General features: G+C 33.6%; 2 protein-coding genes, 1 long non-coding RNA gene and 1 pseudogene across 19 annotated transcripts; 2 read left to right on the top strand and 2 right to left on the bottom strand.

The window, feature by feature from the left end:
* The first annotated feature begins 5295 nt into the window (after positions 1 to 5295).
* LOC109127313 (cytochrome P450 71A20-like) lies at positions 5296 to 9221 on the top strand (annotated as a pseudogene). The gene is made up of 4 exons (XR_015571662.1): positions 5296 to 5764; positions 6192 to 6692; positions 6785 to 7066; positions 7348 to 9221. The product of XR_015571662.1 is annotated as a cytochrome P450 71A20-like (transcript).
* LOC104723873 (uncharacterized) lies at positions 7888 to 10517 on the bottom strand. 2 transcript variants are annotated; one of them, XM_010442301.3, is made up of 4 exons: positions 10055 to 10517; positions 9723 to 9960; positions 9139 to 9291; positions 7888 to 9050 (listed from the first exon to the last, which is right to left on the bottom strand). In XM_010442301.3, the coding sequence occupies exons 1-4, from the start codon at positions 10292 to 10294 to the stop codon at positions 8386 to 8388; spliced, it is 1296 nt and encodes a 431-aa protein (XP_010440603.2). In that variant the 5' UTR covers positions 10295 to 10517; the 3' UTR covers positions 7888 to 8385. The 2 variants fall into 2 exon arrangements, with proteins under 2 accessions (XP_010440603.2, XP_010440607.2); XM_010442305.3 differs by having other exon boundaries at positions 9723 to 9955; positions 10055 to 10504.
* Positions 10518 to 17564: 7047 nt separating this feature from the next.
* Positions 17565 to 20384, top strand: LOC104723871 (leucine-rich repeat extensin-like protein 4). Its single transcript, XM_010442300.3, has one exon. The coding sequence runs from the start codon at positions 17890 to 17892 to the stop codon at positions 20050 to 20052; it is 2163 nt and encodes a 720-aa protein (XP_010440602.1). The 5' UTR covers positions 17565 to 17889; the 3' UTR covers positions 20053 to 20384.
* A 2081-nt stretch (positions 20385 to 22465) lies between these two features.
* LOC104723870 (uncharacterized) lies at positions 22466 to 25862 on the bottom strand. 15 transcript variants are annotated; one of them, XR_757438.3, is made up of 9 exons: positions 25489 to 25711; positions 25363 to 25395; positions 25133 to 25256; positions 25002 to 25033; positions 24542 to 24666; positions 24312 to 24425; positions 24172 to 24222; positions 23466 to 23520; positions 22466 to 22710 (listed from the first exon to the last, which is right to left on the bottom strand). It is a non-coding gene; the product is annotated as an uncharacterized LOC104723870 (long non-coding RNA). The 15 variants fall into 15 exon arrangements; XR_757434.3 differs by having other exon boundaries at positions 24366 to 24425; XR_015571657.1 differs by having other exon boundaries at positions 24542 to 24659.
* Between the last annotated feature and the right edge of the window lie 1482 nt (positions 25863 to 27344).

Here is a 27344-nt window from a genome sequence, read left to right as displayed (position 1 = left end):
TGCAAGGGATTTGCAAGTGTCCTCGTCTTCGTAGCAAATTAGTCACAAATCCATAGCAAAATTGCAAGGGCGTATTTCCATCGCAAATCGATTGTTTTCTTGTAGTGAAAACAAAGTGGCGGTGATGAAGGGGCCAAAGCTGTGATTCTCGCGGGCATGAGAAGATCTACACAAGGTAGCACTTTGACTGACAAGGGTTCGAGCAAGGTTAAGTTGCTCTGATGCTTGAAGTTGTTTGCTAGAATTGCTAAGAAATGAGAACTGGACTTGGACAAGCCATATCCGTAACAAAGCTCTGCCAAATTGGAATCGGGATCCACAGATACTAAAACTTCAAAATAATAAGGTTCATAAATCAAAGCCTTAGAGGTACTTTTACCATAATTCCTAGAAGATGAAAGATACGCCATAATAGCAAAAGTGAATCACTTCTCAAATGGATTCCATAGAGTTTGTAATATAGACCACACCATCGACTAGGGTTTGACTTCGGCAATTGAAATAATGGACCATACGTAAAATTAAAAGGATTTGGACTTGAAGCACACCTAATGGGCTTAAGCAACAGGAGCTTTATTGGGCCAAACATTGACTTAGGGTCCACCAAAGAAAACCCTAATCACGATTTTGCTATCTATGGATAGAGACCATGGCGGCTGACCAGAGAGGGTTGAAGGATTTTCCGTGAAAACAGGCTCATCGGAAGTAATAGATGCAACAATGGTTCAAGATGAGGTTGGCTCGATGGTGAGGCGGGGTTGCAAGAAGACTTACTCGTTTCAGATTGTAAAGCTGCCCCTAGAAGAGAATTGTCGTGCGTCTTCAACATCTCCCTTAAGCATGGTGCATCTGCCGGTCTAAGAGGGAGACCTCTTGCCAGATCGAGAAAATTTGAGAACCAATATTAGATCCAATTTTCGTTGTTAACTTGCTGACTTCTGAATGCTTTTGTTTTGATGTTGCGGATAAAATTTGAGAGAGGGAGTTCGCCCGAAACCATCTCTGTCCTTGATTGGTGAACAATCGTCGGGATATAGACAATTCAAAAGAGCTTGAAAAGTTTGAAAAAATGGAGAAAAAAAATTGGAAAAAATAAATAAAAAGAGGACAAGAGTTAATTCTCAAACCAAAAAGAGGTTAAAGTGGTTTTGCCCTGACACCGGCGAACAGTGGCTCCATCAACACCAAACAGGTTGAAAGCAGGAGTTTTCTCAATAATGTCGCATGAGAGAATTTTCTTTTTTTTGTCGTACAGTAATAGTAATCGAGAGGAGTGTTAGAAATAAAAATCAGAAAATACTTTACTAAAATTAATTTTTCTTGCAAAAAGTATAGTAAACAAAATCCACAAAATTAATTTTAATAATCTTCTTCTAATTAAAGATAAAATGAAACAATATTGTAATTTATTCAACAATCAAAATTTACAAAATTAGAAATTTTATATGATGGAACCAAACATAACAACTTTGTAATTTGCAAGCGTATTAAAAATTCATAATAACTTAGTCAAATATATATTCCAATATATAAAAATAGTAAAATTAAATAACATAAAATCCACCCGTTCATGAGACAAGTTCTTACGTAGTACTAATATAGTATCTTACTAAAAACAAAGCTTTCTCGTTTAAATGTATTTCATAAATACTAGTATCTTATTGTATAAACGTTGGTTCTTAAAGTTAGTAACTCATCAGATTGTGACACACGTTAGTTTTAACAATCATAGATCAAAGTTAAAAACTCACTAGATTGTGACATGTGTCAATTTTAATGATTAAATATCAAAGTTAGTAACTCATCATATCATGACACGTGTCAATTTTAACGATCAGAAATTACAGTTTTGGGTAAAACAAAACATAAGATAATTGTAATTTTATTATATTAAAAAAAAACAACAACTAAAATAAATATACTATGTGGTTGTGCCATCCATATCAAAGATTCACTATAGACGACAAGAAAAAGAAAAGAAAAAAATCAAAGTTTCAGTGTTACAAAGATTCTCAACCACTACATGGTAAAATAAATATACTATGTGTCATTCATATTTAGTCTTATAATTATACTATATAAAAAAAATCAAAATTTCACTGTTACAAAGATTCTCAACCATTACATAGTAAAATAAATATATTATGTGCCATCAATATTTGGTCGTATAATTATACTATATATCCTAACACATTATATTTTATGTCTTTGTTTGCACAAAATTTTATGTCTTTGTTTGCCAATTTTGGATAATGAGTACTGCAACAAGATTTGTGAAGGCACATGCGAAGAAAAAGAAGATCATGAAAAACCGAATGGCAGTCTTAGGAAAAAAGCTTGAATTGAAGTCTGAACTAATCTTTTTATTATATAAAGTTGGTTTTCAAATTAGCCATTAACATAATCATGACACGTATTAAGTATATTGATGAGATGTTGACATTTGTCAAAACATTATTATTTTTCAAAACAGCTAATTAAGAAAATAACATTAAATCTAAATAAAATTTACATGCTTATATCTACAAAAAAGTTCTAAATCAAAAAAGAAAATTAACAAAACTAATCTACTGGTATATTATATGTGTTTTCTCAATAAGATTTTGACATTTATAAACAAAAAAAAGTAATTCACTAAGCATGTATATTATTATTAATAAATAAATAATGAATAACAAATTTAAAAAGCATAACATAAGTTATGTCAAAAGAATTATTGTTTTTGAAACATAATATGACAGCTAATTAAGAAAATAATATTATATCTAAATAACATTACATGTTTATATCGAAAGCTTTGATCTTTGATTTTTTTTTCTGATATAATTTGCTGATCTATTGCGTAGGTCTTTGATTCGTGCGGGTTTTTCAATGAAAGCTATCAGATGCAATAAATGAAATCGAAGTATATAATGTCCACTAATTTAATCGAAGATAGAGATACTGATGGAGGTTCCAAAAGTGATTCTACAATTATTAGCATTAAAAGTTTGGAAGACAAGTCGGTGGTTGATGTTTCTAGTCAAAATTTAGAGTTTTCTTTTCTGAATAGTGTTGATGATTCCGGTACTGAAACAAGAGCTGCTTGATCGAGTAATTGAGAAGCGGTTTCAAATTTGGGAAGATGGAATGGTATACCATTTTAACGTGATTATGACATATGTCATGTTTTGGATTGTATATAAAGTTTCTATTTTGTATATTTGAATGATCTAAGACTTATATATACCACCATGACAATAATTTTTATAATTATAATATTATATTAACTTTCTTTTAATTTTTCAACTTTTATTGGGTTAGTCATAAAATCATTGTAATCGAGTAGATAATTTTCACCAGTTGTTCATCCAATATCTTTGGAGTAAACAAAATTTCATGGTTAAAGAAACTATGTCACAAAACAATTTTAGTAATTATAAGAACTATAATTATGCCAAAATGAAAGTAAAGCAACATAAAATTTGTTTAATTTGTTTAGAATACATTTTATAGGTGGTGATAAAGAGCATACTTTAACAATAAAATAATTTTGGGTGTAAGAACATATTTTTAATGGTAAAACATAGAGTAAAATTGTATGTGATTACTTATTACATGTTGCTTTGATGAATTTGTTGCATGTAAAATATTTTGTGAATAAGTTGTGATTGTGAAACGTTTTTGAAATTTGACAATAATAATATTTGTAATGATGAGTATTTGGCAAAAGTTTAATGGGATATAATTTAGCTTTAGATTATTGTAATAATTGTTATAATATTTTAAAAATATATAAATATAAATAAATGTATGAAGGTAAATACAAATATTCTCTACTTAAATTATTTATATATTTATTTTAGGAAATAATTTTTTTTTATACATTTGAAAAAAATTGTTTAAAGTTGAGGATTTATTTTCTATAACAATTTTTAAACCCACACATCGTGCGGGTCCTTATCTAGTAGATGATGTAATTCGGTTAAAAAATTGACGTATTAAAATAAGTTTAAAATTCATGCTATTCTCATAACCCGATAATTAAGAATTTTCGCAGTATATATACATAAGGTTAAAGATGGTATTTGTCTATAATATCAAAATCCTAACTAACATATCTATCTTAACATTTTTGAAGTACATTTTTGTCATCCTCTATTATCTTTGTATCCAAACAATTCTCAACTAAATTCTCTACAATCCTTACAACCAAACACAATCATTTCCTTATTTGATAATATTAATTTCCTAAAATATATCTATCTAATTTAAATAAATATGTTAGATTAAAATATAATTCTCCTTTCATTTTTATTTAATCTTATATTTAATTATTTTAATTACTATTCAATACATAAAGTTAATAAAATTTTAGAATTTTTTCGCATATAATGTGATTTGAATTTTTATAAACGGATATATATTAAAAATTATCTTAGGATATTTGTAACCAAACAAGTATATCCACATATAGAGTTCGGAATACATTTTTGGAGTACAATAGGGTGCCATCACTTTTTGCCAACTTCGGGTCGGGTTTTTAACTAAAATTATAACCGATTCAATTATCCAGATCCTCCTTAAGATTGCCAAATTTTTGTGCAGGTTTTTAATCTATATCACACTTATTTACATCCAATTAATGTCCATTGTATCTTAGGAAATATCTAATTTGCATGCCGAATTTTTAGGATCGAGTTTGACAAAAAGAATTGATAACCCAATTTATGTAATCACATCCTCTTAATCACATCCCTATAATATAACAACTAATTCAAGATGAATACATCTTAGGAAATATCTAATTTGCGTTTAATAAACAATTACATATTCGGTAAGATCTTATTAGCTTTAAATGTACACTATTAATGCAATAATATCAATTGAGAATCATAATAAGAATATGTCAGATTATTCATTCCTAAATCATAACTAACAAATCCTAAAATGTATATTCTCAACTTGCGAATCAAGAGTTTCTACAAAACTCTACCTACAACCGTTAACAGTATATATATCAACAAAATAATAGATCTGTGGTGTACCACGGGGTAAAACCTAGTATGGCTAAAGTAATTAAAAAAGCTTCTTATCAGGGAGATTAACGGCGAATCGGCGATCATCGAATTAATATGGCTTGGTGATTGTCACGAGTATACACAAAAGTTTATCTTAAATTTCTCTTAGTATTTTATAATTATATAGCACCTCAAACGCATTAATAGTTAATAACACACGTTAGGACGACCAAGGGGATGGAGCACCTTTGAGGGCCGTTCATACAGATAGTAAAATTAAAACGCTGAGATCATAGCCTCTATAAAAGTACAAAGTAGAGAGGAAGTTGAAATACTTAAATAAATAAAAAAAGTACACTTGCAAGAGAGAATCAACTAGAAATGGAAATGATATTACTAACTTTTTGCTTAGCCACTCTCTTGGTACTTCTCTTAAATTCCATTCTCAAACGTAACGCCACAAACAACGTTAACCTACCACCGTCTCCATGGAGACTTCCGGTGATTGGGAACCTCCACCAGCTCAGCCTCAATACTCACCGCTCTCTCCGTTCTCTGAGTCTCCGATATGGACCACTCATACTCCTTCATTTCGGCCAGACACCAGTCCTCATAGTCTCCTCTGCCGACGCTGCTCATGACGTCCTGAAGACGCACGATCTCATTTGTGCTAATCGGCCAAAACTAAAGTGATCGATCAAATTCTGAGAGGTGGCAAAGATGTGGCTTTTGCCCCTTACGGAGAATATTGGAGACAAATGAAGGTACTTTAAAGAACAACTGGTTTTATCTTCTTTCTTAGAAGAATCCATAACTATTGTTACTTCTACAAGACATGCGCATAACTAATTTATTTTCAAATGTTGACACAAAAATAAAATTATCTTCAAACATAGCCTCCAAAATTTGGACATTGCTCATTTCAAATCTAATTCACTATAAGATAAAGATATAGTTGTTCTTCTTCTGTATTGTATTATAAAAGAAAGAAAAAAATTAGCTGTTTCATTATAAGTAAGTAATGTATAAATTTTTTAGTTCAGAAATGATTTGCTATAATTGTCCATAAAACTTGTTTTAGTGTTATTTTAGGGTATTTCTATTAAATAAAAGTTATTGTGTTTTTAGTATTATTTTGATCTTTATATGTGATGTACTTTTAATGATCTAAAATATATTTGTTGGATGCAGAGTATTTGCATCCAGAATCTACTCAGCAACAAAATGGTTCGGTCATACGAGAAGATAAGAGAAGACGAGATAAAACTAATGATTAAAAAGCTGGAAAAAGCTAGTTCTTCTTCTTCTCCATCACCGGTAAATCTAAGCCAACTCTTAATGACTTTGACAAACGACATAATATGTAGAGCTGCCTTGGGAAGAAAATACAGCAGCAAGGAAGATGGAATTGATGTTGAGAACATAGTGAGGGCATTTTCCGCACTCACGGGTGAATTTCCTATAGGGGAATACATTCCTAGTTTGTCATGGATCGACAGATTCCGCGGTATTGATCATAAAATGGAGGAAGTAGATAAAAGATTTGATGATTTTTTGGAAAGAGTTGTAAAAGAACATGAAGATGCAGATAAAGAGACCAAATCGGACTTGGTTGATAAGTTACTGACGATCCAAAGCGATAAGACAGGACAATTCAAGCTTGAAAAAGATGCCTTAAAACTTATCATATGGGTAAGACCAGACATCGAGTTTACAAATTATATTAAAAAAATATGTCTTCTATTTTGTTTGATTATGTTGACTTTTACATTCTTTTGTATCAGGATATGTTTTTAGCAGGAACGGCAACAACTTTGTCATTTCTTGAATGGACAATGACAGAGCTTATGAGACATCCAAAGGCCATGAATAAACTTCAAGAAGAGGTTCGTTCAACTTCACCACAAGATTTATTTGTAACGGAGAAAGAAGCTGAGAAGATGAATTATTTGCAAGCTGTTATTAAGGAGGCTTTACGGTTGCGTCCACCCGCTCCACTGTTGGTTCCACGAGTATTTAGTGAAGATGTCAAGTTAAAGGGATATAATATTCCTGCAGGCACACAGGTGAAATTTTTAATAACATAATTCATACTCATATATTTATAATTTACAAGAACATATTAAATTATGAAATTTATAGTAAAGTTTGATAACCAGTTATACTATTAGAAACGAACTTTCTATTTCATCACATTTGGCTTAGCATGTGCAAGACAACTACATAAATTTTTTTTTCACGTGTGTATTTGTATATAGAATCAATTATTTGGTTATCTTTGGTCATTTTGTGTCAATAATTTTTATTTGGGATGAATAATAACAAAAAATATTACTGGGAAATGCAGGTTATAGTCAATGCTTGGGCAATCCAACGAGACACTACAACATGGGGGATGGATGCAGAAGAGTTTAGGGCAGAAAGGCATTTAGACTCGGATTTGGATTTTCAGGGACTAGATTTCAAATTCATTCCATTCGGATCGGGGAAAAGGATATGTCCTGGAATAGGATTCACATCGGCACTGATCGGGGTGACATTGGCCAACGTTGTGAAAAGGTTCAACTTCAGAATGCATGTCGAACCACAAAGGGTTCAACATGATCTAACTGAAGCAACCGGTCTCGTGATTTTCCGCAAATTCCCTCTTATGGCTATTCCATCTTCTGCTTGATTCCGCAAACCCTCTCTCTCTCTCTCTCTCTCTCTCTAACCCTCTCTCTCTCTCTCTCTCTCTCTCTCCCTCTCTCTCTCTCTCCCTCTCTCTCCCTCTCTCTCTCTCTCCCTCTCTCTCTCCCTCTCTCTCTCTCTCTCTCTCTCTCTCTCTCTCTCTCCCTCTCTCTCTCTCTCTCTCTCCACATGAGTAAAACTTTCAGTATTCAGAATATTTTCGAAGGTTTAGAGGTTATCTCTGTCACAAATCACAATATCAGCTAATTAACTTCTAACCAACACAATGGCCGAAGACGGAAGTAGTAACAAAGAAGCTGTCGGCGTCAATATAGAGAAAAACATCAAACGACGGTTCGAAGGGATGGAATAAAAACATGCTGCTACTAGTGAATTCTCCCAACGGAGATGGCAACCAACAAATTGGAATGCAAGAAACACAACTCCTATTGAAGTTTCCGCCTTTTTACTACGTAAAGAAGACGACTAGGCGTGCACCATCATGATCAACAAACCCCAACAAGCTATCACTAGTAGTAGAAAAAATAGTAGTCATACAACAACAACAACAAGAAGCTTCTTTGACTGACTGGAAACCTGATTTTGTTTTCCGCACCTTAGACTTTAAAATCACCTTCCAATTTTCGTTTGCTGTATCACTCTTTTCTACGCGCAAAACATTACTAGAAGACATACCTCAAATCCTGAGATGAAGTTATATGATGGCAAGACCAGTTTTCAGATAATCCAAGCAAGAGAAAGGCAGACGCAAGATTTGGTCCACTTCTAGTGAAGTCTTCATTAGACTGCTCATGATTTTGCCATTATGTCTTCCCTCTAAGCCCATCGCTCTGCTCACCACCAAAGATACGTTACATAGCCATGGCACTTCACAAGCAAACACCATCCCGTTCTTCTCATTCTCCATTAAACCCTTTCTATAAGCTCTACCGACTTTTCTCACATACTTCCCCGTTGTTACACCTTCATTCGATCTGTCTATGTCAGAGATATCTGCATCAGAGTGAAGATTCACCACCATAGTTCCATGCTCATGGTGAAGTACTTTGCTCAGAGCTTTCATGAACACGGAACTGGAATCCCACAGACTATGAGGGAAGATGTCTGCTCCATCATAAGCATCCATGAAGACCATGTCATAAGTATTACTTTGGTTCCTCAGAATGAACTCCTCAGCTTTTGACTCGTAGAGGAAGAGTCTCTCATGGATGCCTCGCCACATCACTTGGTCAATAATGTCAGGAGTTGGTATTGAACGTTTCCCGGTTGCTGTCATGACGGAGAATGCAGGGAACCCCATTGCTCGAACCGACTCTGAGATAACAAGTGGGTCGAGCTCAACTATGTCAACAACAGCACCTAGAAGACAGAGTAATAACACCATTCACAACAGTTAATATAGTAACTAGAGAAATGGAAGGTGTAGATAAGGATATTGTTTTTTTACCAAGAATGTGTTTAGCTAAAAACAACGGCAAACTGCCTCCACCGTGACCGATGCATAATATGCGCATTTGTTTCGTCCCAATAGCTACACTCCTCATATCAAATTTAGAAGCTGCAAGGGAAGTCAATCCAACTGAAACCATGCTCTTCAGATCTGTCACCCACAATAAGAAAAAAAGAGTCCGGCTTAACAATAACGCAAATGCCAGATAAAAAAAAAAAAACAGCAGTCACCATCAACCTAAACCCTTGTACTTGGAAACACAGGACTACGCATACTTACAAACAAGCGGTATACAAAATAAGTAATCCTTTAATCCTCATTCCTTAAAATGAGGTCCTCTCTTTCACCATTTGGGTATTCATTTGAACTGTGTGGATGAAAACAAAATAATGCAGCGACCAAAGACAGAGTCTGGACCCTTTTTTTAATTGGAAACAGAGAAACATTCCTACATCAAAGTCACTAGAACAAGGCATGTTCTGTCTATCCAAGTCCATGAATTCCTTACAGCTTAAACTATTAGATCTCTGAAAGCAACACAAAATAGCACAACAAAAGGGTTAACAAATCTGAAATCTCACATGGAACAGCAAGACAATGTGGTTGTTGCATATAGAAAACAGAACTCGGTTGCAATGCTCTACAAGCAGCCATAACTTTCACAGTGCTTTGTCGGGTATCATCGTTAAAGCGAAGCGAACGCCATTGATAGCCAAGTACCTTAAACATCCCATTCTTCTCCTCTTCACCATCTCTAGGCATTATCTCCATATACCTTTTCTCTAACCATCTCTCAGTTTCTCCCCATGAATCTCTACTCTACATAACATAAATCATTAGAAAAATTCCCCAAATCAATCAAGAAAACAAAAAGCTAACGTTTCAAGAATTTGATTGTAGAGTTTTTACTCACAGGGAGAGAAGAAGGGTGAGCGACGACTGAAACGACGCCGTTTCCTTTAACAGATACAGCTCGTGAAACCGTGTGGCCGCCGTCGTGAGGATCCCACCATTCCGGGGAGTGAAACCAGTCTCCTTCGTCCTTTATTACGCCATGTTGTCCTCCGGAGAAATGGCGTACACATGACTCGATGGTGGTGCTTAGCCTTTTTCCACGCCGCGTTGTCAACGAGATACGTTGAATTGAATTCATTTGTGAAGAGAGAACCCAGAACCGCGAGAGATCGTCGGTAAAGGGTTTGGGACTTTAGGAGGCGTTTCTGGTTACTGTAGCAAAACCCTTACAAATTTTGGTTAACCAGGTTTTTCTAAAACGGTCCAATTACAGTAGAGAGTGTCGCCGGCGAATAATACTTTTTTTTTCTACAACATTATTATTTTTTATTTTACTAGGAGTAGGCGTGACGGCGTGAGTTGTTAAGATTATTCTATTTAGCGAGTTAAAAAATAGAAATCGCTTTTTACGAGACACTAATATGTAAAAAAAAGTAGTTCTTTCTGTTTTAAAATATATAATATTTTTATTAAAATACATATATTAAAAAATAGTTATTTTTATAAAATTTAATCAATTATAAATAAAACTGTATAATAAAAAATATAAAATTAATCAAAAATTGTATTAAAAGTTAGAAACATTTCTCTAAACATCATATACTATATTACGAGGAAGCAGCACAGTCAACCAAATTATTACATAAACCAATACTCTCAACTCTCAACATTACGGAGCCAAATAATAGATACTAACTCGGTCTTACGTAACACCGGTGGAGAGACTCACCGGTAATTTCAAAACATCAAGTGATACGGTTGGCCTTGTTCCTCTTTCCTTCTTACGAGGAAGAGTCTTTTATCTCTCGAGAATTTGGTTTTATTTTGTAAAGATGAAAGTACTTGATTATTGGTTAATTAGAATGAATTTACCTAATGCACATTTGTCACAATTTCATCAAAATCGTTTGGGTGGTTTATAGGTCAGTTGGATTTTAATTGGTTTAGTACCAAACAATTTTGGATTGAGGAACCTCCAAATGTTTACAAAAAAAAAAGCATTATGGTGAAGAAAACACTTTGACTTTGGTAATCCTTACTTGAAATACTTTTTACATGGATGAATATTAATACAAATATATCATTATTTTAAATTATTTATTTGGAGCACAATTTGGCTAAATGTTTTACGGGATCAATTAAGGTTTTTTTTTTAAAATGGCAATATTATTGTTAATTGCTGAATATTTGACAAAAACAAAATAGAAATAATTGTACTTAGTAACTAAAAATATTTTCTATTTTTTTAACAAAAACATTGAATACTTTTTCATACAATAAATTAACGCCTCTGATTGAATTCTATTTCCCTACAAAAAAAAATCAATCATCCATTAATATAATATAATATAAGTTGTTGTTATATGCCATTCACCCCAAATCCTTAATTATACTAAGCAAAAGTCATTGTTGTTATTTGCAATTCTCCCAAAATCTTTAATTTATACTAAGCAAAATGTCATTGTTGTTCTTTGCCATTCTTCCCAAAATGATATGGAATCAAAAACCCAAAATATAAATTTTCTTTTCTTCTTCGTCGAATTTTTTTAGAAATCAAGAGAACCGATGAATCAAGATACTCACCAATCTCTCGATTTCTCCCACCAAAGAAAACAAAAAAATTTGGAATGACAAAAGACAATAATTTTTTGTACTTAGTTTAATTAAAAATATGGTGTTATAAGTAACACTGACTATCGATTATAACATATGTTCAACGCTAACAATTTTAAACTCGAAACACAAGATTTTTCCAAACACATATAATTAAATAAGGTATTTTTATTCCAACAGAAAAAAATTTTAATATTTAACATTCAAATAATAATAGATGTTTTGTTGTGGGGATTTTTTCCTATTTGTTTATCTAAATATATAGATTGTGATGCACAATAGTTACTGTTGTGTATATCTAAAGTCATATTGTTTTAGATCAAAGATATTAAACAATAATAGAAGCAAAAAAGTTGCCAAAGCTAGCAAAAGATAGAATATAAGCATAGGGAAATATTTTGACCCAAAAAAAGAGCATAGGAAAATAAATCTCAAAATTAACCATTATAATAACTGTCAATATTAACAGTAAAACGAAAATTATCAACAAATCACAAAATAATTAAGTTATGGGGTCAAATGACCTAATACCACTAGAATAAGACAGCGCTAGAGCATAAATTAATATTTTTATTGTATTTTTTAATATATATATAAATATAGCATATATTGTTATAAGTTTTAAATTTTTATATTTATTATATGTCATGAAAATATGTTTATATATATATATATATTTTTTTTTATATATTTCTTAGTTGATAATTCGATAACCTTCTACAAGAGAACAAACACGAGATATAAAGAAGAGAAATAAAGGGCTTAGACAACATTATTTTAGTAGCCCATTAAGAACTAAACGAGGCCCAAATGGTCTCTTATCAATACTGTTCCCTTGAAGAACCACCTTTGTCCTCAAGGTGGATAGAAATAAAACTCCCCAAACCTGATCTTCGTCTTGATTGCTCCAGCTTTTTCAGTTATCGTTTTACCTTCAGTCAATGCTGCACCTGTCAAATAGACCCCCATAGATGTCACCGACCTGATAGCACCCATCTCCAAATACCTGCGGTAACCATGAATCTTTTCCAGCATGTTGGAAGCAAAAAGCCAATCTTTTCTTTCACCCTTCTCAAACCATACGTATAATGGCTTTGCAGTCTCTCCTTTATGCTTCTCCTCCCACACATGTGCAAGAATCTGATCACTTTCACCGATGCTTCCTTGAAACCTTTGAGCTTGATGACACTGTTTTGAAACTCTGTCTCCAATGCCTAGGTCTTCACTTTCATTGAGCCTTGGAGTCTCCTTAGGATATTTGGAGCTTAGCTTCCTCTTTTGACATTCACCACTCACCAACTGTTCATGTTTTGCGTCATTAACGCTTTTGCCTCTAATAACCATACTCACCCCTTTTAAAGCTATCTTGTCCTCAAGATAGTAAACAATCCTTCTAACATTGCTTCTTTGCTCATATTGTTGGGTTCCTTCTTGCTCTTCTTCACGCCTCATCTTAAATTTTCTAGTACTACGCTTCAGCTCTTCATCATTATCATAAAGGCTGATCCATTCTTCAGCGTCTTGTCTTCGTATTAGCTTCAAATTTGGATCAGAGTTGCAACACTTCTTGAGCCATTCCCATTGAACTTGGTTAACTAGTAAGAGAATCTCTCATGGCTCCCACACTCTAGCTGCCAGAGACATGTCCGAAAGTCGTCCCATTGTCACGGTCGTAGTTATGTCCTTTCTATGATCACTCTCTACAACTAGCAGCTCCATTATATAAGCCTTGAATCTTACAAATTCAACAAAATGAACTTCCAATCGAGACCCTTTCTCATAAAGCTTCTTATCACCAGACAATTTCTTACTCTCTAGCCCTTGATGTGTGAGCAGCAACTTCTGGTTTTTAGAACTATTGTGATCCCTGAAACAGACCAATACTATCAACTTATCACCCATTCTAGCTTTGTGAAGTTTTCTACAACAATTCCTCATAAATTCTATCCACACTAATCCACATGGTTCCCAATTGAAGTTAGCAAGTACATGGTTGTTATGTAGTGTCTTGCATGTTCCAGCTTTACTTTTTGAAGTCAAAAACTGATATTGTCGACATTGTAGATCCTGAGATGTCGCTTGAAGCTCCTTGACCCTACTACTGAATTCCTGAATCCTTCGCAGAAGTAGCTGATGAATTCCAGCAATATGAGAAGCCTCTAAGCAGCTCTGCAACCCGTCACTGATGGTTCTTCCCTCATCATCAAGGCAAACAAGTCTCACTTCCCCAAGCTTACAATATATATTCAGTCTCCTCTCTCGAACAACCAAACATAACAGTAACGTCAAGGCCTTACCTATTAGTCTATCTTGTAAATCTCTGACCATACTTCTCTGCAGTTTCATCAACATTTGATCACCACGGTAAAATTCTAAGAACTCTACCAACTGATCTTGTTCAGCTTTGATTTATCCAGGATCCCACACTCGGCTAAACACCGAAGATTCAGAAAACCAATCTCCATTCCTGAACATTTCGTCCGTGATAGACGAAACAGTGATTTGTTTCTCATCTGTACCATGAATGTTCCTTACATTAATAATCCTGTCACTTCGTTCCTTCGCTGTAAGTGAGAAATGTTCCTGCACTTTTCAGTAGTGTCCCTTGAAGAGCCCTATGTATAATCATTGGAACGTTATCAAGTTTGTAACTCTCTTCTAAGATGTTTCCATGGTTAGCTAATTCTGCACCAAGCTTCCCCGGCACATAATTCTTAGGAGGGAACCAAAATAATTCCACCTCACTACCTGCTCCTTTCTCTTGAGAAGGACTTCCATGATCTTTCTTCTGCAGTTTATTGAAACGATTTCTAGACTCGGAAGAACAAGAACCAAAACCAAAACGCATACCGTAATATGCCAAACATGTTGCTAACGTTGTGTTCTTCTTTCTAGATCCTTCTCGCAATCAAATCTTCGTTTCATCCCACTTGTGTTTACCTTTAAAAACAGCCTTGAAGATCTTGCATAATCTTTAGAATCCAGTGTTTACGAAGAAATGAGGTCATCCACACTCACAGTCAACTGATTCAAAGGAGGGAACGCAAACGGATGAGAGCTGTTTTTCACCTTTTTCTTAGCAACCACCCAAGAGTAATGCTTTGATCTGAATGATGCTACCACAACTCGATATTTCTCCTTCCACCTTCTTTTATGAAACTGGTGGAATCGATACTTGAAAAGAGCTCTTCGAGTTCCTCTTTGTTGCTTTTCCTCTGCCATAAGAACTACCATCGAACTGAACCTATCATCACCGAGATACAACTGATTCTGAGGTGAACAAACTCGGAACGCCAGATGCAAAGAGTTATAACGATGATCCTTCTTCATCCTTCTTTTCCGAACTTTGTGATAGCTTTGCTTGATGCACACCATTCTCTTTCTGAAATTTTTAGCAACAAATTGATCCTTAAAGGTCCAATCTGTGTAAGAAGCCTTTTGGACTTGAACACCCACCATTTGTTCGATAGAGGAAGATATAAACTCTTCATGATGGTTTGTTGCCGAGATGGTGGAAGATCTCGATCCGCCATAGTGGTTTGAGGAACCGATGATGGAACAGACAGACTCCCGTGACGGCGGTCTTCAACACCAAGTTCTCGCGTAACCAGCGCTTATCTTTATCGAACTGCGCCCTCAGCTTCACCAGGAGCTGGTCAATCGTCTTGCCTAGCTCCGCAGAAGACAGCGACTGAATGTGATGAGCAGCTTGAGGTGTTATGGTTCTCCATTGTTTTTTTTTTTTTTTTTTTTTTTTTTTAAACTCTCGATGTAAAGCACCAGTATTTTACCATTCATTCCGGGTAATGAAATTTAGAGTAGATAAAATTATGATGAGTTGTTTTCGTAATGAATTATTTGTCAATCTAATTACTGTATATACGACTATTTTATCTATAATGATAACTTCGACAAAAAAAAAAAAAATTAAAATGTATATGAGTCAATTATATTCTATTTTTTTTTTAGTTTTAGGTTCCTAAAGTGTATAACAGCTTGGCCAACAAAAAATGACAGGAGAAAAAAAACAAATGATGGAAGAAACTTATAAATTCCTCGTAATAAATATCCTTTCTCTAAAAAATTACTTTAAACCACAATGTCTCTTTAGTAATTAACATATTCAAACGCTTACACATGTAAAAAAAAAATACATTATAATACCTGTGGAAATATCAAACCAAATTTGCTATCAACCACTGCACCGGATTGCTCAATCCATTTTAGTGACAACTACAATTACAAAAAAAAGAAAAACATCTGTTTCTGCAAAGTCTAACACTCAACCGCGTTTTCATTCAAGTGTTTGGTTCTCAACCCAAAAAAGAAAAAAAAAATCAATAAACTATTAAACTCGTGAAAGTTAATAAAATAAATGAAAAATAAACTAAACTCGTGATATCAACAAATTTCATAAGCAACGGGCAAATTGCATTAAATTAAAAATTAAAATTGGTTATCACGGTCAACCGATACGCCGAAACTCGGCAAGAAAACACCGACTTGACCACTTAACCACCTCTCTCTCTCTCTCTTTAATTTTTTTTATTTTTTCATTATTACGTAACTGCCTCTTCTTATTTTTCTTTATAATAGTATTGCTTTAAGACATTAGTACAACAATCATTGTTAACATAAGCATGATTAGTTTATGTAATAATGTCATCATCTCATAATGTCTTTTATTTGAAGACTTTTGCTTTTGTTTGCTTCTGTAGAATCTGTTGAAAAGGAATTTTCACCAGCAGAAAACAAAAGAAGAAGAAGAAGGCTCTCATCAAAAGCTGGCATTATCCTTTTCTTCTTTCACCTCCTAATCTTTGCGCGTTTTTTCTTTCTTTCTTTCAAATTGTTTTTATTTAAAAAAAAAAACATCATGCCTACTTATTTATTCCTTTATTATATTAAAATATCAGGCTTCGTATTTTGAGAGAGGGAGAGAGATATTGTTAAGTTAGATTATTAAAAATTATGGTTTAAGGAAAGCATCTATCAACATTTTATAAATCGTCCATACTACATTAATTTACAGCTTTCATGACAATATTAATGGAATATTGTATGTGCTGGAGATGATTGAGAGATATAAAAAGTAGACAAAAAAAAAAGAGGCCACAAGACCTTTCGGTGAAGACATCTTTTAGCTTGGAATCAACTTGATCAACAATTCCTCATTTAGGTGTAACATATATAGATATATTGTAATAAATATATATATATATATATATTCATACAACTAATCACATGCATTTCATAATAATATTTAAAATAAAAACCCATTCCTTAGAACAAATATGATCAAATTCAGTTAGAAATGATGAGATACCAATTTAAAAAGTATTATGTATGTTTCAAAACAAATAATTTTTAGGGTATTTTTTTCAAAATAAACACCATTTTATGTTTTCATGCAAAGTGTAATAGTAACTATACTTAATATTAGAGAGGCAAGTAAAAATAACCACATAAACCAAAACGCATCATCCAACTCAGAATTTATGTATAAACGGTTTGGTTTCGTTTTTGAGTTTTAGTTTAACCGAACCAAACCAAATTCAAATTTAATTTAATTATATACAAAATTACGAATATATATTATAATACTAGATAGATTTTTATTTCTTAATTATATCTAAAGTTTTATTTTTAAGAAAAAAGCAAACAAAAAAAAAACTGAATTAACCAAACCAAAACAATGGAAAAAAAAAAACTAAACCGAAATCAAACCATAAACCGGATTATCCACACCTAATAATTATTTTAGTAACATAGAGATTTTATGGGGAATAGGTGAGAGAGCTAACTAATTTGATAAATAACTATAAATTTTGAAAAAACAAAATTTGAAAAAAAAAAAAAAAAAAAAGATAAGCTTGAGCTGTGAATGAGCTGTAACTCTCTCATTTATATTCCAACATCTCTCTCCTTCCACACAACAACAATATTAACACAAAGCTCCCTTCTCTTCTCTTCCTCATATACTCGTATCTTCAATAAACTCCTCCATAACATTATTATCATCATTACTCAATCCACATTTCCCATTTTACCCTCGCTTCTCTTTCGAATTCTCCACCCCCCACCCATTGCCCACTCCACTCAGATGACTTGTGCAGTGTAATGAAGAAGACGATTCAAACTCTCCTCTTCTTCTCCTTCTTCCTTCTCCTCATCAATCTCACCACCTCTCACGGCGGTGCTCTCTCCGATAACGAAGTCCGTCACATCCAACGCCGTCAATTACTCGAGTTCGCTGAACGGAGCGTCAAAATCACCGTCGATCCTTCTCTAGTCTTCGAGAATCCGAGATTACGAAATGCTTACGTAGCTCTACAAGCTTGGAAACAAGCGATTCTCTCTGATCCGAACAACTTCACTTCGAATTGGATCGGATCCAATGTCTGTAACTACACCGGAGTTTTCTGTTCTCCGTCGCTTAATAACCGGAAGATTCGTACCGTCGCTGGAATCGATCTAAACCACGCCGATATCGCCGGTTATTTACCTGAAGAGCTTGGGTTGTTATCAGATCTCGCTTTGTTTCATGTTAATTCAAACCGGTTTTGTGGTACTGTACCGCATCGGTTTAACCGGTTAAAGCTTTTATTCGAGCTTGATTTAAGTAACAACCGGTTCGCTGGGAAGTTTCCGACGGTTGTCTTGCAGTTACCGTCGTTGAAGTTTTTAGATCTTCGGTTTAATGAGTTCGAAGGAACTGTACCGAAAGAGCTTTTTAGTAAAGATCTCGACGCGATTTTTATAAACCATAACCGGTTCCGGTTTGAGTTACCGAAGAATTTTGGTGATTCTCCGGTTTCGGTTATCGTATTGGCGAATAACCGGTTCCATGGTTGTGTACCTTCGAGCTTGGTGGAGATGAAGAACTTGAACGAGATCATCTTCATGAACAATGGCCTTAATTCTTGTTTACCGTCTGATATCGGACGGTTGAAGAACGTGACGGTGTTTGATGTTAGTTTTAACGAACTTGTTGGGCCGTTACCGGAGAGTGTTGGTGGTATGGTTTCGGTGGAACAGCTTAATGTGGCGCATAATAAGTTGTCAGGGAAGATTCCGGCGAGTATTTGTCAGCTTCCGAAGCTTGAGAACTTTACTTACAGTTACAATTTCTTCACTGGAGAAGCGCCTGTGTGTTTGAGGTTGCCGGAGTTTGATGATCGGAGAAACTGTTTGCCGGGTAGACCTGCTCAGAGGTCTCCAGGGCAATGTAAAGCGTTCTTGTCTCGTCCGCCGGTCAATTGTGGGTCGTTTGGTTGTGGTCGTTCTGTGTCCCCTCGTCCTCCCGTTGTAACGCCGTTGCCGCCGCCTTCTTTGCCATCGCCTCCACCGTCACCAATTCTCTCAACACCTCCTACGATTTATTCACCGCCTCCTCCGGTTAACTCTCCGCCACCTCCACCGCCAGTTTATTCTCCTCCACCTCCACCACCATCGCCCTCACCGCCTCCTCCGCCAGTATATTCTCCACCACCACCACCACCGCCGCCCCCACCTCCTCCGCCAGTTTACTCTCCTCCGCCTTCTCCAACACCAACTCCGGTTTACTGCACCCGTCCACCACCACCACCGCCTCATTCACCGCCACCACCCCCACAGTTTTCTCCTCCACCCCCTGAACCATACTACTATAGCTCACCACCGCCACCGCATTCACCTCCACCACCACCACATTACTCTCCGCCACCGCCACCACATTCACCTCCGCCACCAATGTATCCATATCTATCTCCACCAACACCAATTTACTCTCCACCTCCCACTCCAGTCTATTCCCCTCCTCCTCCACCTCCTTGTATCGAACCACCACCACCTCCACCGTGCATAGAGTACTCACCATCTCCTCCACCGGTCGTTCATTACAGCTCTCCACCTCCTCCACCGGTCGTTCATTACAGCTCTCCACCTCCACCACCAGTCTATTACAACTCTCCTCCTCCATCGGTCGCTCATTACAGCTCTCCTCCACCACCACCGGTCTATTACAGCTCTCCTCCTCCACCGGTCGTTCATTACAGCTCACCACCACCACCAATAGTACATTACAATTCTCCGCCGCCACCTCCAGTACACTACAGCTCTCCACCGCCGCCACCATCAGCTCCATGTGAAGAATCTCCTCCACCAGCACCGGTTGTTCACCACAGCACACCACCACCGGTGATCCACCAAAGCCCACCACCACCGTCTCCTGAATATGAAGGACCACTACCACCAGTCATCGGAGTATCATACGCCTCTCCTCCACCACCGCCATTCTATTGATTCTTTTGAGAACCCGGAGACTGAAACGATGGCGTGGCACAAGAGCCCTAAACAGATTAAAACAGAATACGGCGTCGTCGGTCAATTCTTACACAGAGCACACACGGGCAATAGATTTTTTAGAACAAATTATTTTGTGAAAATAAAATAAAATAAAAAGATAAAAGAAATTGTTTGTATAGAGTAAGATCTCTTTTGTGTTTTCTATTAATTTTATTTTTCTCTTTTAGTTGGATTTGGTAGATTTTGTTTTCGATACATGAGATGATAAGAGCTTAGGCTATACACTTTTTTTTTTGTTCGTTATCAATATCTTTCTTTGCTTTCAAAAAGCTCCATTTCAATCCAAACTGTGAAACTTAAACTGATGTAAACAAACAATTATGTTTACAGAATTAAGATTTGTCCAAAGTAAGTTTTGTCTGAATGTAAAGTTGGAAACAGTTGCAAATGACAATGACTCGTGGAAGCCTGTTGGAGAAAAAGAGCAAGATACAATTTACTCCTAAAATAAGAAAGCAACTTGGAACGCTACGTTTTGATTCCGTGATGACATAACCAAAATAAACGCGAACATGTATATGTCACAATGGCGAATTTGCGCGGAAAATAATGGTGACCGCGTATTTGGTTATGCAGGGAAAGTGGTTTTAGAGTGCGGTACGAATCAACTGTGGTACATGCGGTTTGCGGAACAAATGCGGTTTATACAAAATAAGCGGTATAGAATGATATTTGATTTGTGAAAAAACTATTTGCGATTTAGTATTAATTATATGAATGGAAAAAAAGAGGTGCGAATTACATATTATAAATAAATTTGTTAATAATTAGTATGTTTGTATATTATTGTATGTTATAACATGCCGTAAAGATGCTTGACAATGGTTAAACAATTCATGTTTATTCTTTGGAGGAAGACCAGAATAAAATTGGGACATATGATATCTCACAACTCGATTTCGTGATGATTTATAAGGAGCAAGAAATCCTTGTTTGTTTTATCTTACTATTTACAATAATACTATATACTTTATTATTAATAAGATTTTTATTTTCTGTATTTGCAACCACATGTTACAAATTTATTTGTTAACATAGAAACTGAATTTATAATTATTTACATCAAGTAAACAGTACAAGTATTCAATCACAGAAAAATACAACACAATAGAAATTATTAAATCATTTAAGAAGTGTAATAAGAGGCCTAGATAGATAATAAATAGTGTTGGTTTTTCAGTATTTGCATGTGTTTGACAAAGTAACGTAGGACATATATAAATATTTTTTATATAAACAAATACTTTGATTGGTGCGGTTTTTAAAATAATGCATGGTTTGTGACCTTTATAATTTTTGAAAACTGTCTAGTGCATTATTCACTAGACAAATCCGCACATAGATTTATTTTTTTTTCAAAAACGCAAATTTCATTTTTTGTTGTAATTGGTGAATGTAGTACGGTTTTAACAAATCAAAATAAAAAAACGCTTTTTATATGTCTCCATTCACTACGAAAGAGTTAGGGAAGGAGTGAGACATGACCAAAACAAGGAGAAAAAAACTTAATTAATAAACAGCATGCGAATAAAAGTCCTTCATTGGTGCTAAAGATTTTTGATTACTACAAATGTTGTGTCATATTCTGAAAACGATGTCTATTTATATATATATTTTTTTACTTAATTTTTAATAAATTCGTGTGTTTATTTCATTTACATAGTGAGCTGGATTGATAATATAGAAAAAAAATAGAATCATAAAACACTTTAAAAGGTGTGCGACTGTGGGGAATAGAACAATGATACACTCTAAATTACTTGATTTCCCCATTTTTATTCATATTCTAAAAAAAACGTTTTGGACTTATAGTTGGATTATAAATATGAAGTTATGGACACAACTAAGAAGTTACGAGTTAAAAAAAATCTTAGTATATAATTCCATAGTATAATATATCACATATATTTTTGGCAAACTAAAAGTTAATTTGGTGCAATTAAACAAAGAAGAATTTATTTTGGTGGTCTAAGAAAATGTTAATCTAGTGGGAGGTAAAGGACACAACTTTTTCACTTCAATAGTGTCGTATCTTGAACAGAACTGCCCTTGGTATTTTAATGGGCTGCAAGCAGATAATGTTTTGGACCTATAATTGAGAATTAAACGAGAGAAAATAAACTTATAACAAAGAATATGAAAGAAGAATATTCGAACTCTTAATTTGGAAAAAAAAAAACAATGCTAAATACTTAAATAGGTGTACTTGTAAAACTATTCGTATAAGTATTTTTTAAAACATTGGGGTTACATAGATATTTCGTGTTTTCCCAAATTGAGAGATCAACGCATAATATTAGAGTTTAGTCACTAAAACCAAAATGTTTACTTTAGAAAACATTAGAAAATATATAGTAAGATAGTAAATCTATACTATTAATTGGGAAGTACACTTACAGATAAAAAAAAAATTAATCATGTATGACATGAAATATCCATACGAAATAAAAAGGGAAAGAACAAAGAAAAAAACAGTTGAGGACAAAGATGTAATCTTAAAAGTAAAAAACACGCGGATCCTCTATGTTTGGCTATTAATGTATTCGGATATTTGATAAGATAGCTATGTGTCCAAACAAACTGGTTCTCGCAATCCTACAAGGTAAATAAATTGGAACAGCTTAGCAGCTTGCATTTAAATTCGAAACCATATACTTTTGGAAGTAATACTTGGGTTCACCCGTAGAGGTGAACCTCTTCATTCATCCCTTTATAAAATAAGTAAATAAAATCTGTACATATTTATTATAAAATTAAAAACTTAAACCGCTCTTTTATAAACCCAAACAGATATATAATTTCGTTGTACTTGTAAAATCTAAACCGTAACCATCTCATTTGTAAACCCAAACCATCTCATTTATAAACCCAAACTGACATATACTTTCGTTCTAATTGTTAAATCTAAACTCTAACCATCTCATTTGTAAACCTAAACTGACATATAATTTTGTTCTAATTGTAAAATCTAAACCCTAACCACCTCATTTGTAAACCCAAACCGACATATAATTTCGTTTTAATTATAAAATCTAAACCCTAATTCTCATTTATAAACCAAAACCGATATATAACCTCGTTTAATTATAAAATCTAAACCAAGACAGTATTTAACTTTCTTTAAATAAAAGTATACAAAATTAGTTTCCTTAATTAGTTTTGCTTTTTAATTTAATTTTGATTTATTTTTTAAATAAAATATTAGATAAAACATTCTGATTAGTTGAGAGGAAAGGGGGTGAATACAAAGATTCACCCCTAAGGGTGAACCTAAGTATTTTTCTACTTTTGGGTAATCATTTAATCTTCAACAAATAAGGGATTTTAAAGTACCGTTTTGGACAACTTACCATTTTGCATAGACGTCATCGTAGTAAATAATTACCATATTTTTCGTCTATAAATCTGCAAAAACTCACCGAATCAAAAAAAATATGGTTGAAATACCTATCATATCATTTTGGTTACTCATTTTATCTCCAACAAATCAGGTATTTCAAAAACTTACCAAACGTAATATCAATCATGGCAAACAAAAACGTTAATTAATCTAATGACATAAAAAATCATCTTTTATCATATCAATCCTAACCGAAAATAAAATAAACACATTAACTGATAATCTTTCATTGATTCACAGAATATTCTACAATTTACACAATCACAACAACTCATAACTCAAATTTCTATATAAACAAGGCTAGACGACATAAACGAGCAAACACCTCAAACCTAACCTAGAATAATAAGTCAGATAATCACCTTGGTCGCCAATGATGCAAAAAAAAAAACTCGAACCCAAAGTAAATGTATCACTTTGATCCCAAAGTTGTATAATCTTAATTCTCTTTATTCTTAAGCACTGTTTATCATAATATGAAACTAATGTCACTATTGTCATTATATGAAACAGGATGAAGAATACGTCCAATTCAAGGAGGCCTACACCATGTATCAACTCTCAAACTCGAAATTCACAAGGAATTCTACTGGATCAATAATCATGTTCCAAATAGTTCAGTTTTTCATATAGTTTCTCAATAATTTGAAACTTACTTGGATCACGCGGAGAACCATATAAGACTCACCCAATAATCAAATCCTTTCCTGCAAGGATATGACCTTTAAAAGGTGAGAACTTTTTTTTTTTTTTTTTTAACATTTGTGCCCACTGCTATAAGGACGAAAGGTAAAACCTTTCTATAAGGGCGACTTTGATCATTTGTGTCCACAGTTTCCAATAAACTTACATTTTCTCCGGTTTCATCTCACATGGCTCAAGTCAATGATGTTTCAGAACTTCATCCAGACTGGCGAAATAACAATTAAAAAGGGTAAGTAATTAAACCAATTGTATAATCATGTATTATAAAGTCTTTTTAATAACTTAAAACAAATCAGTTTGATTGTTTCTATTGTTACTTACATCTATATTGTCTATTTGAATAACAGAATAAGCACGCCGATAAAATTGAAGCCAGCCCGATTGGGAACCAAGGTTAAGGATCAAGATGGAATGTTTGTTTTTTAAATTCCATGCTCATCTGTTGCCTTTTTAATAGGTCAAACAACACACTTTCAAGTTACATATTCTCAATAATACTCAAAGAAGATGTACATATATTTCATTATTTGATTTGCATTATCTTGAGCATGCCTTTTAATTTGAAATTGATATGTATGTGCATGGCTATGTGTAGACTGTAGAGTGATATCAACAACAGTGTTCCTTTGGACAAGGATAGCAAATCACAGAAAAAATAATGATTTATGTTTTCAGAAAACAATTAGTCGTAAACTACACCAAACGACAATGGAATTTCAGAAGATTATATGAAATAGAATATGTTTCAAACTTAGAACTAAAAGATGAATAAGACTCATACCTGATTTACATTTCACAAAATCTACTGCTAGTCTATATTGATGAGAGGAAAGATATCAATTAGTTTACAAATCAAATAACAAATAAAACTGTTAAGTTGAAATGGAGAAACAGATCCAATGATTAACTTACCACTTCCAGAACAATCGAAAATAATCAAAGGCACTTATTGTCGCGGTGTATTCTTCCACGGTTTGCAGTAGGGAAATCGCTTGACCTCTTTGAGGAATTCACAACAACACTGTTTACAAAGCCACTTTTTTTTAAAAAAAGGAAATTAAAATCTTCGTAAACAATAAATTTCATGTTAAAGAAAATTTGTAGGTAAATTAGATTAAATTGATGAAGAAAACGCATCATACCCGATTAAAATTTAAGAAACCCACAGCGAAAATCTGTAAAAACGAAAGACAAAAATTAGGTCTCAAACAAATAAAAAATTCAACCGGTAGACGAAAATGAAAAACCAGATCCAACTGTTAACTTACCCGTTTAGACAATCAAATACTCTAACAAAGACAAATATATCGAAGAAGTATATGGATTTTAAAAATATATGGGTATATCAATTTCGATTCAGCTGTTATCGTCTATGTTTCGGTGGAAAGAAAAATCGATGAGGAGTGGAGAAGATGACGGCCCATTACAGTAGAACCATACAGACCCATCAATATTCTTTTTTATTCTTGACATTATGATCCATTAAACACTGTAGAACCGTTAGTTCTTCGATTTTAAAACTAAACTGAAAAAACAATCCTATAATAATCATAAAATTAGCTTTATTATTTAAATACTATGTAGTTTGAGAAAAAGAAATATCAAAAATAAAACCTGCACGTACATGGATCACTTCCAGAACAAACATGAGTTCTGTCTACAATATCATAACCATCAAGTTCTAGTGCTTTGTTTGCTAGAATCCGGTATTGATCAGTATTGACCGACATTAATCGATTGACAGAAATTTAATTTTTTATATAAAAAATAAATAATAACAACATAAATTTACTAAAAAAAAATATAATAACAAATATACATTTTCATTTTGTAAACTCAAAAGTTGGTTTTAATGTTTTTCTAGATGTATGTTCTTTTCTTTTCTTTAACCAAAAAAAATAAACATTAGCAATGTTTGGATATATTTCAAATGACATAATCTTATAAAACTCCAACTTTTGAATTTACAAAAGAGAAATTGATTTTTAAAAGGAAAGTGTATATTTTGGGACGGGACAGATTCCCGAAACAGGACAAACCATATATGGGACGGGACGGGTTCCTGAAACAGACGTACTGTCTTTCTCTTACTTTTTTTAATGCTTTTAAATCTAATTATCTTTTTTTTTAAACCGAACTGAAAATAGTTTGAATATTAAATTGGTACAAAGTTGGATTATGAATGTTAATAACATTTTTAACAAATACGTTTACAAATGTAACTTCACATGTATGTAAAGTAATCTAAATCTAATTGTAATTTTAATTTTTAGAAATTAATCTCGCACATGCGTGCGGGTCCGATCCCTAGTGCATAATAAACGTTAACACACAAGTTCGTTCAAATGCATAATATAAATATATTTAAATTTTCATTTTTTTTGTAGCTGTATCTAAAATATATGTATTAACTAATAACTAATAAGACTCATGGTTTATACTGTTTATAGAATGGTCAAATCTTACTCATCTCACAAGTTCAAATTATTTTTGTGAAAAGTAATTTTTTAGACAAGTGATTCTAATAGCGTTAATAGCTGTATCTAAAATATATGTATTAACTAATAATAACTAATAAGACTCATGGTTTATACTGTTTATAGAATGGTCAAATCTTACTCATCTCACAAGTTCAAATTATTTCTGTGAAAAGTAATTTTTTAGACAAGTGATTCTAATAGCGTTAATAGTTATTTTATTTACAATCATTTCTATAAAAGATAACTGCCGTATTATAACGCAACCCTGACAGAGTGATATTTCAAAGGAATGTGGTTATCCTTTTCTTCTTGCTGGTGACTGGTGGTGGCTCATGCTTAATGCCATTTGTTCTCCATAGATGGTCCAATATCTTCTTATATATGCCAAATTTATTTAGTCTTGGTTCTTTCAAATGAAAATTTTAGTTTTTGTTTGCGTTTATAAAAAATTCTCAAAACATCTTTCAGTTTTGTAAAAAAAAAAATACATTATTGTTTTTCATTGCAGAATATTTTGCGAACTGTATATGTTAATTATTGTTGTACTCGTCTTTGTTTCAATAATTTTTAATGAGAAAATGCACACTCGTCTTTGTTTAAATATATTTTCAATAAATTATGTGAATCAAAACTTTATTTTATTT

This window comes from Camelina sativa, chromosome 11 (genome assembly GCF_030686135.1).
Source record: "Camelina sativa cultivar CO46 ecotype springtype chromosome 11, ASM3068613v1".
NCBI classification, from domain to species: domain Eukaryota; kingdom Viridiplantae; phylum Streptophyta; class Magnoliopsida; order Brassicales; family Brassicaceae; genus Camelina; species Camelina sativa.
Note: the sequence above shows the minus strand (reverse complement) of the source record. Positions and strands in the feature narration are given on the sequence as shown.